The following is a 10,989-nucleotide window of genomic DNA, read 5'->3' as shown; positions in this document are numbered from 1 at the left end:
AAAAAGTATACTTTGGAAAATTTAGTATAATCCAATCCCAAATAGATAAAAATGTAACAATATAAATAATCTGGTATATCTACATTTGATTTTAAACATTTTGTACACTTCACAATTATTTTATCCCCTAATGAACATTACTGAATTTTGATTTAGACTACCGTCAAATATTATTTTATTATAATTACATTTATACCACTAACTAAAAATATAATATAATAGTATGTACTTACAAATATTCAGAAACCTTTATAATCACAAGATTTTTATATTATAGCCTATATCTACTATGCGCAATCCTTCGGGTTCGGGCACCGACCGGTTTTTATTGTTAAATGTGTGCGTATTGTGAAATATAATATAATATATTAATATCTACATATATAATATTATAATATCCATAATATCTATTAAATCTATTTTTATTTTATTTTTGTATTTGTTCATTGAAACGACCACTAGGTTTTCGTCAATGCTTATCACAAGTGGGTAGTAGGGAGATCATATTGTGATCTATTTATCTATGTATATATCACTATATGCATGGTACTACCTCTCTTCTCCAAGAGGAGGCATATGCGGTATTCACTCAAAGTACCTATATTCAGTCTGTACTGTGAACTCTTGAAAAAACCTGATTATGCCACTGATTGGGATAATGTACTGTTTGTCTGTGTAAATGTAATTTTAGATGTCTCAATATTCATGTTACTTTAACGAATTTGTTTATAGTCTATAAGTTAATGTCTTTTAAAAAGTTTTTTTTTTTAAATAGGTATTTATTATATACCTACCTATGTTACGGGCGAAAGTCGAAATCGGGCAAACCTCAGAACTGCCGGTCAAAACGCGAACTGTCCACAATATCCTTGGGAAAAATTTCATATTTCGGCTTTTGACCGTGCAAACCTAGTTATGACCAACCTCATTTGGGCAAAACTGTATACTGATTTTTATTGTAAGGGCAAAACCAAATAATCATAAAATAAATATTTTCGTACAAAATACTTATATATAATTGAATACACTTAAATAATAATAAAAATAAAATGATATTAAGTACTCGTATAAAAATTAACAAATAATAATATAAGGTACTCTTATAATGTTAAAATAAAGAATTTAAAAAATGAATACATTTAAATATTAAACTTCATTGTAGCAAACCCATAGCGTCTTAAATAACTTCACTAATATTAAATACAAATAAATAATTATCATACAATATTGTAAAAATATAATTGAATACATATTAATAATAATAAAAAAATAATATTTATGTTTATTTGTTGCTACACATAATAGACGCATTTATAATCGTAATAAAATCGTACGATAAAAATCACTATTTGTATTTAATATTAGCAAACGTATATTATAAAGCAATACAGTTTTGCCCTTACGATAAGTCAGTATACAGTTTTTCCCAAATGAGGTTGATCATAACTAGGTTTGCCCGTTCAAAAGCCGAAATATGACATTTTGCCTAAGGATTGTGGGCATTTTGTGTTTTGACCGGCATTTCTGAGGTTTGCCCGATTTCGACATTATTGGTGGTATATACTATATACCACCAATCAATTATATTAAACTACAAAATAATTTGCAAATCTTCGTAATTTTTACGAATATTGTTAAAATTTGAACTTCTTATAAAAAAAAAACAACCTTTGTATTTTCAACATTTATATATAGATATGTTTGAACAATTTTTGTGTGTTATCGACGTCCATAAAATTGGCACACCCGCACACCTACTTAACCCAATCCACTTCAAATTTAAGCATACGTACCAACAAATAGTGAATCAAGTAATAGCAAGTTAGCTTTCGAATTAAGAAAGTCCTTTTAACATTTTATAAGATCAAGTTTTAATTAGGTGCGGCCAGGTGGGTCAACTTCACTTAGCCCCCTGACTTATTGTCTGATCGACTCCAGACCAACGCCATTGTTCTGTAACACGCACTTTTCAAAATTTGTAACTCCTTACTTTGGGCACTATGCATATTTTTTGATGGAGAAATTCCATGTACCCCTCCTTTTGTTTTGTCCATCACCACATATGGAGACCATATACTGTTTTCACACGAAGTAGGTCTCCACGTAGCCCCTAGCGTCTATGAAGTAGCTCCCCCGCGGAAGTTCTTAGAAATTGAGATTTTTTTATTATATAAAATTATAATATTACATAGTAATACCTATAATACGTATATATGTATAATAAAATCAATTAATAATATCTTATATACGTTTAAGTTTCCAACCCAAACTTCACGGACACATTTTACTAATATAAATATTGTTGTATTTCAAGTAAGTATAGGCAGGCCCTATTTTTATGTGCACCGCGAAACACAATGTGTACCACGAATGTACAAGTGTGCACTACGATTTGAACGTGTTTGCACTACGGTATACAAAACAAAAATTACATGCCGCAGCTACTAGAAAACATGATTTTTTTTCTTGAATTTTGTTGTTTGATTTGATTGCATTTTTAAATTATTATACTTATACTTATATACATACATACATACTTTCTTCTTCTTCTTCGTCAGCTTAGCGGTCCATTCAGAACCATCGCTGCGATCAAAATCTCTCCATCTGTATCTCTGATATGCTGTATATATATAAGATAGTAGTGCATAACATTTTCTTTTAAAGCTGTAAAATTAAATGTGCAGTCCTAAATTTTACAAAAAATAGCACCTGTAAGGCTGTAAGTAGGTATACTAGTATACGCAATATTATATTGTGTATAAGTACTGTGCATTGTTAAAAACAACATATAAACAAATAATATAACATTACTTACCTAAATCCATGGCTGGTAAAGTCAATAATATATTTTTTAACTTAATTAATTAAAGTCAAGTATTTTTTTTTCAATTGAATTAAAAGTTATGTTTAGAGAAATGTTTAATACATAAATTAAGTTAACAAAACACTATTAAGTTAACTTAACTTAACTCTAATTAATAAGTTAAGTCAAATTAAAACAAAAATGCATTTTAAAGGTATTAAAATAATTGATAATCAATTGGATTTTTATACCTAGAAGGATCTAGATACGTATATAATATGGATGAAATTAAAAACCTGCCGGTTGTATCATACTATAATTTTAGAACGCTATTAATATTTCACGATGGGTTCATTTAAATTTAAGTGTACGTATAGGTGCATATATTGTAGGTATATAGTTTAATATTTATATTGGAAAAAATAAATTGTTAGAACATTCAAAAACAACTATATTTCTACATGTACGTGGCTTGAGACATGTGTCGTCGTCAGCCCCCCTTCTATATTTCCGATATTTCTCAAATCCTGGTGTCGTACAAATTCTAAAAACCTTCAAACAAATTCATACAAATGACTAGTCTTGTAAAAGGTACTTTTAAAAGTATTCAAGTACAGATACAGATACTTATTTTCAAAAGTATTTAAAATACGTATTTGAATACTTGGAAAAAAAGTATTCAAGTACAAATACGAATACTTTTAAAAAGTATTTAAAGACACTTTCAAATACTTTTGTAGTTTTGTTTTAATGTTTTTTACCTTAACCTTATAAATGAGCTTAATCATTAGTAAACTGAATTAATTTTTTATTTCAGCACTACCTATCTTGTTTTACTTAAATTAATTAGAATAAGAATGCTGCACTTTTGGTCCTTGGTGGATGTTGTAAGTACCATCAAATACTACCTATAGCTTGGACAACAATACCTTTTATATATTATACACTAAACATTCAGTACTAATTTTATAAATGTGGCAAATTAGTTATTGTTATTTAACCCTTTATGGGTTAGTGGCATAAATAATAACCACTTTGATTTGTAGGGTAGATGTGCACAATTATTTTTATGATGAAGATATAATCTAGACTATGGCATGTGTGGAGGCCAATGTTTACCTATTTTGGGGCACAACTTAGGCTTAACTATTACTATCGTACTTACTGAATTTATTTGAAAAGTGTATTATATTTTACGCTAGAGTACAAAAATCCCGGCTGTATGACATAAGCGCCAAAGGTACAAAAATGACCTTTCATTTGCGCCAAAATTAATATTTTATATAAGTATTAAGTAGGTAGATATTTAAAAATTTCTATATCTTATAAAAATTATATTATATTAATATTATTATGTTGATAGTAAATTATAATATAGGTATAAGGTACATGCACATCAATATTTAATAGATTTAATAAATTGGTTGATTTTTTATAAAAATAAAATGTCGATAGTAAATTATAATATACATGCACATCAATATTTTATACATTTAATAAATTGGTTGATTTTTTATAAAAATAAAATGACGAAATTACGAAATAGTTACTAACAATATGTTATAACACAAACTGCTCACCCACTGTCTATTTGACAATCTATCGTAATCAGATAATACATTTTTTGTCGATTAAGATTAAGCGTTTGGAGTTTTTTTTAATTTAATTCTGTTATTTAATTTCTGACGCTTTTGTACGATACGACTTGTTTTTCTTATCCCATGCATTTTGGCGCTTATGAACGATACGATTTTGGCGCTTTTTTCTTATCTTATTTTGGCTCTTATGTCTTACACCGAAAAATCCCAATTGCTGCGGCCACGGTACTGATATGGTATAACACATTTATACACAAACACCACCCCAAAACCATCCAACTTTGGGAGACTATATATCTCGTCAACGGATTAACGAAAAATGAAATTTAAAACGTCAAAATTCATTAAAAAAATAGCCTTATTAATTTATGATATTTTTAATATAGGTTGCCATTTAAAAATCAAAAGTTGAGAGTGATTTACCCAATAAATATAAGGGTGAAAAATATTAAAAATTTATATAGTTTTAGAACAGCATAGATCTAAAATTTTGAAAAAAAAAAAATTGAAAAAAGTAAATAGTTTTATAAATAATGAGTGTTTTACGCCTCATGATTCGTTGTTTTATTTTTATATGTACATAATTCGACTAAAGGTATTTCCAATTTTATTAGGAAATCAACGGACTGTATACATCCAATTAAATAAATATATACATAATATATTAATATATAGTTTATGCCTCTATAAATATTACAATATTGATGAACGATCTATAAATAAAAATGTTGTACAATTTTTATTATTTTATTTAAATTTAGCGTCCCTGTACAGCTGTACAAAAAGTAAAACCACAGATTATATTTTATATTTTCATATACTCTGTGGTAAAACAAAAAAAATATTTAAAAATAGTATTTGATTTTAAATACAGATACTTTAAAAAATGTATTCAAATACCGTGTCCAAGTACTATTTTCAAATGTATTTAGAATACGTATTTGAGTACTTAAAAAGTATTTGAATACTTTTACCCAAATACTTTTACTCGTCAGTATAGGCTTCTATTTGAATTTTTAAAATGCACCCCTCAAAACCACCCTAAAATGTTGTAACTTGTAAACAACCATTAAATTGTGAAATCATAATTGATGTTTCTAAATAAAAAAACTTTTATATCATACATTATTCACTATTTTGAATATTTATATGATACAATAACTGTAAGCTGTACCTGTACCTAACATAAATTTTGAATATTCATGTATAGATATACTAGATATATAAATATAATATTGTAAGTAGTTGATTAATTTTTAAAAAATATAGAAAACTAACACGAACCAACTTGATAAAGCTCTCTTAAACTTTATTTAATTATGAAATTTAAAGTTTTTGTTTAATATTTTTAAAATTTAAGTTGTCTAATTTCAAAAAACCAAAACTAAAATACTCCACACCCCCTCCCAAAATAAATATCGATTAATTGTTATGAAACTTCAAATAAATCGAAGAATTCGACTACACATAAAATATAGAAGTGTACATTGTGAACGTATATAGTTTATGATGTGTATATTAAATTGCTTAAGTGCATGTGTATATCGCATAAAAATATTATGCTGAATGTTCATATAATTTAAATTGATGTTCATTTAGTTGTGTATAGTATATGATATATAGAAGATACCAGCGGTTCTTAACCATAGGGTCGCGACCCAATTTTGGGTCGGCTAAAATTTAAAATGTTGGTATTATATTTTTATTTTTATTTCTTATAATATAAATAATAAATAAAACAGTTTTCGTAAATGCACAGTATTGATAATTGGTACAAAGGAGCTTATCAAATTTATTCGTTTCTGTTAATGCCAACCAATAAAGTATATAATATATATAGCTATAAATTATAGTACTAGATAAGTTTTCGACCAGCATTTTTCTTATAATAAATTATCAATGTTGTGAACGTCGTATGGTACTTATTTGGGTAGTTGTGAGGTTAACGTCAACCTACCTGTACCCAGTGCGGAATAGTCGTTAGCATTCGTAAATCGTCTAATAATTTTGTATACCTACTTAAATTTAAACATTTATAATGAGTAAACAGACATCACTTTCATCTTTTTTCAAAAAACCTTTGGTAGATACAACTTACAAATAATGAAAATGAAATGACGAAATCACATGCAAATGAACAAGAAAATATGGAGATGGACGAGATGCCTAGAAAAAAGGTATAAATATCGACGAATTACATATATAAATACATTGATAAATATATTAGTTATGGGTTTACTTATATAAATGAAAACGGAGTAGATTTGCCACAATGTGTTATTTGCGGTATTGTACTAGCAAATGCTTCTTTAAAGCCAAATAAACTTATACGGCATCTTGAAACTAATCATAATGAATACAAAAATAAAACTACAGATTTTTTTTAAGAAAACGTGATGAGTTAAAGATAAATAAAAAAAATATTAAATCATATACCACAGTTGACAAGGTGTATTTAAAATGTTCTTTTATTGCAGCTTTGCATATTGCTAAGACAAATAAGCCATATAATATTGGTGAAAAATTAATTAAACCTTGTATGGTCGATATATGTTTAGAACTATTCGGTAATGAACACGTCTCAAAAATAAAAAATATCCCCATGTCAAATGACACTATTCATAAACGAATTCTTTGTATTGCTAATGATATCGAATATCAGCTCGTCGAAAAAATAAACAAATCTTTATTTTAGGCCATCCAGTTGGACAAATCGACAGATATTATTAATTTATGTAAGGTACATTGATGATACATTTAACGATATAAAAGAAGAGTTTTTATGTACCTTAAAGTTGAAAATATTTACTACAGCAGATGAAATTTTCAAAATAATGAATAATTATATGATATCCAAAAATATTAACTGGGCTTCTTGTATTGGAATTTGTACAGATGGTGCAGCGTCTATGACAGGGATATATTCAGGCGTAGTATCACGCGTTAAAGAAGTAGCACATGCACATCTAATTTCCACTCATCGTTTTATACATCGAGAACAATTAGCAGTAAAATACATGGGTGAAAATTTCAATGATATTTTAAACCAATGTGCAACAGTTGCAACAAATGCAACAATAAATTTTATTCGTGCAAGAGCCATTAATTCTCGTATTTTTTCTGTCATGTGTGAAGAATTTGGTTCAGTTTACAATAATGCATTATTTCATTCTCATATACGTTGGTTATCAAGGGGAAAAGTTTTAACGAGATTTTTTGAATTAAGAACTGAAATAGAAGTATTTTTAAGAGAAAAAAATTCACCGTTATCCGATCATTTTCAAGATATAATTTGGTTGGCAAAAGTTGCGTATCTTTCAGATATTTTTTCGATATTAAATTAGTTAAATTTCAGTATGCAAGGGCAATAAAGTTGAAGCTTTTCTGAAGAAACTTGATCTTTGGATAAAACGAATTCAGAAAAATATGTAGGTATGATATGTTTCTATCATATTATAACATGACTGAAGAAAAATTATTTAAAAAAAATGAAATTAATGTAATTCAATGTGTAATTAAAACACATTTGTCGAAATTAAAAAATAAATTATTAAATTATTTCCCACCTTCTCATGATATTCGATTAAGCAATATGTGGATTCTTAACCCGTTTTTACCCTGTGAAAAACATGAATTATCTTTATTAAATGAGAGCCAACTATTAGAATTATCGTCAGATAAATTATTAGGACAATTTTTTAATACTAAAAGTTTAAACCAATTTTGGATATCTTTAAGCAAAGAGTATCCTAATCTTTACGAAGAAGCATTAAAAAAATTACTTCCTTTTGCAACCACATATTCATGTGAATCCGGATTTTCGACATTAACTACAATCAAAACCAAATCCAGAAGTAAGCTTGATGTCGAACCCACGATACGTATTTCACTTACTAACTCCATAGAAGCTCAAATTGATTCATTGGCGAAGCAACATCAAGACCAAGGAAGTCATTAAATTCTTATTTAAAAAAAATATTTAAATTAAAAATTATTTTAAAAAATATGTACGATTTTAAATTATTAAAAGAAATGTTTATTTATAAAAATATAATGTAATTAATATTATGACCTATTAGTACAAGTAATAAAAGTAAAAAAAAAAAAGCGGGTACCTAAGTCGTGTATGTCGCTCTGCTGTACAGTAGGTTACAAGTGGGTTACTGTAATGAATGGAATTAAATTTGAATCCAATGATATTATATCATTGTATACAAAAAACGATTCTGAGCGAAGACGGTTTATCTGTCTAGGATATATTATAGATTATTAAAAATTTTCAAATCTTAGATTTAAAAAGAAAATTTTTTATGAATTTCTAGTTTGAAATAATTTGCGAATTTTAGTGATTTTTACATATGTTGTCAAAATTCAAACTTTGAATGCTTGTAAAAAAAAAATTGTGAATACGCATTTCTTTTATTTTTCAATTTTTATTGTAAAAATATATTATGAGCCTTGTATTAAATTTTCAAATCTTAGATATAAAAAGAAAATTTTTTATGAATTTCTAACTTAAAATAATTTCTGTATTTTCGTGATTTTTACATAATATGTTGTCAAAACTCAAACTTTGAATGCTTAAAAAAAAAATTGTGACTATGTATTCCTTTTATTTTGCAACTTCTATTGTAAAAATATGTTAGGAGCCTTGTATTAAATTTTTAAATCTTAGAATTAAAAAGAAAAACTTTTATGAATTTCTATCTAAGATAATTAGAACATTTTGCCGTAATTTTTACGTATTTAGTCAATATTTGAACTGTAAATGCTTATAAAAAAAATTTGTGACTATGAATTAATTTTATTTTTCAACTACTATTGTTAAAATGTGTTAGAAGCCTTGTATTAAATTTTCAAGCTAGTCTACCGAACAAATAAATTTTTATCGATATTTATAGAAAAAAAAACTAAAAAAGTTGAAAAATTAAAATGTCAGTAAACAGCTCAAAACAAATCTAAATATTTTGAAAATTTTATAAAATATATAAAATTCCTATATAAACATTCAGTGAAAATTTATAGTATCTGCGGTCATTTGTTTTAGAGTTACACCAAAATAAGGAAATCGCTAAAAGTGAAAATCCAATGTTGTAAAAATTTAAATTTCAAATGCTCATAAAAATTTAATTTTAATTTCCGGTGGACTTTTTATTTGTGATAAAGATTGAAAAACTTTTAAGGAATCTTGTATTAAATTTTCAAATCTTAGATTTAAAAAGAACATTTTTTATGAATTTCTAGCTTAAAATATTTTGTGGATTTTTGTGATTTTTAGTTTTTACGTATTTTGTCAAAATTCAAACTTTGAATGCTTATAATCAATAATTGTGACTATGAATTTATTTTATTTTTCAACAGCTATTGTAACAATATGTTAAGAGCCTTGTATTAAATTTTTAAGCATTTCTGCATAACAAATACATTTTTATCAATATTATTTTTAAAAAAAACTAATAATGATCGAAAATTTCAAATGCCTATGAATAGTTCAACTTAAGTCAAAAAATTTTGAAAATTGCATGGTGGATAGAATATACTTATATAAACATTCGGTGAAAATTTCATGTATTTATGTATTTTTTACTTTTGATCCCCCAAATTACCAACTAGATTCACTTTCTGATCGAACGAGGTACTGAAGATTTTATCAAATATAGAAAATTCCTATGTAAACATTCAGTGAAAATTTCAAGTATCTGCGGTCATTTGTTTTAGAGTTACACCAAAATAAAAAAAATCGCTAACTGAGAAATCTAGTGAAAATTCAATGTTGTAAACATTTAAATTTCAAACGCTCATAAAAATTTAATTTAAATTTCTGATGGACATTTTTTTTGTGATAAAGATTTACAAACTTGCAAGGAGTCTTGTATTAAGTTTTCAAATCTTAGTTTAAAAAAAAAAAATTTTAATGAATTTCTAGCTTAAAATAATTTGCGAATATTTGTGAATTTTACGTATTTTGTCAAAATTCAATCTTTGAATGTTTATAAAAAAAAACTTATGACTTTGAATTGATTTTATTTTTCAACTGCTATTATAACAATATATATGTTGGTATCTATGGTAATTTTTTTTAATGTTACGTCAAAAACCAAAATCGATTTTGTCGAAAAATGAGCGTGCGTAAAATTTCCCGTTTTTCCCTTAATTTTTAGTTTGTTTTTCTCGATTATTTAGAAAAGTATTAAGAATTTTTCACTTTTGATCCCCCAAATTACCACCTAGATTCACTTTCTGATCAAACGAGGTACTGAAGTCAAAAATCGAAGCATTTATACTGCCCCAAAACGTGATGACAGAAAAAAAAAACACACACATTATGGTAAAATCAATATATTCATCGCTCCGCTCAGAATCTAAAATTATTAAATTAAGAGTACCCGATAGTTATTTTTTATTCCATCATTGAACATTATTTATAAAAAAGTCGCATTAAAAATTTGGTAAATATCTTGGGTAGCCACTACACAAAGGTTAAGAACCACTGATATATACCATATATGTATATACAGGGTGATTCTTTTATCAAACAACACTCATTATTTAAAAAAGTATTGACTTTTTTCAAAATATTTTTTTACA

The 10,989-nt window shown here is 26.4% G+C and overlaps 1 protein-coding gene across 1 annotated transcript; it reads left to right on the top strand.

The window, feature by feature from the left end:
- Positions 1-7,993: 7,993 nt before the first annotated feature.
- On the top strand, positions 7,994-8,359 carry LOC107170571 (protein ZBED8L-like). The gene has a single exon (XM_015520723.1). It carries the CDS (start codon positions 7,994-7,996, stop codon positions 8,357-8,359), a length of 366 nt encoding a protein of 121 aa, XP_015376209.1.
- The last annotated feature ends 2,630 nt before the right edge of the window (positions 8,360-10,989 follow it).

Source organism: Diuraphis noxia, unplaced genomic scaffold (assembly GCF_037042655.1).
Source record: "Diuraphis noxia isolate RWA-SAM2 unplaced genomic scaffold, SU_Dnox_SAM2 contig0001, whole genome shotgun sequence".
NCBI lineage: Eukaryota > Metazoa > Arthropoda > Insecta > Hemiptera > Aphididae > Diuraphis > Diuraphis noxia.
Note: the sequence above shows the minus strand (reverse complement) of the source record. Positions and strands in the feature narration are given on the sequence as shown.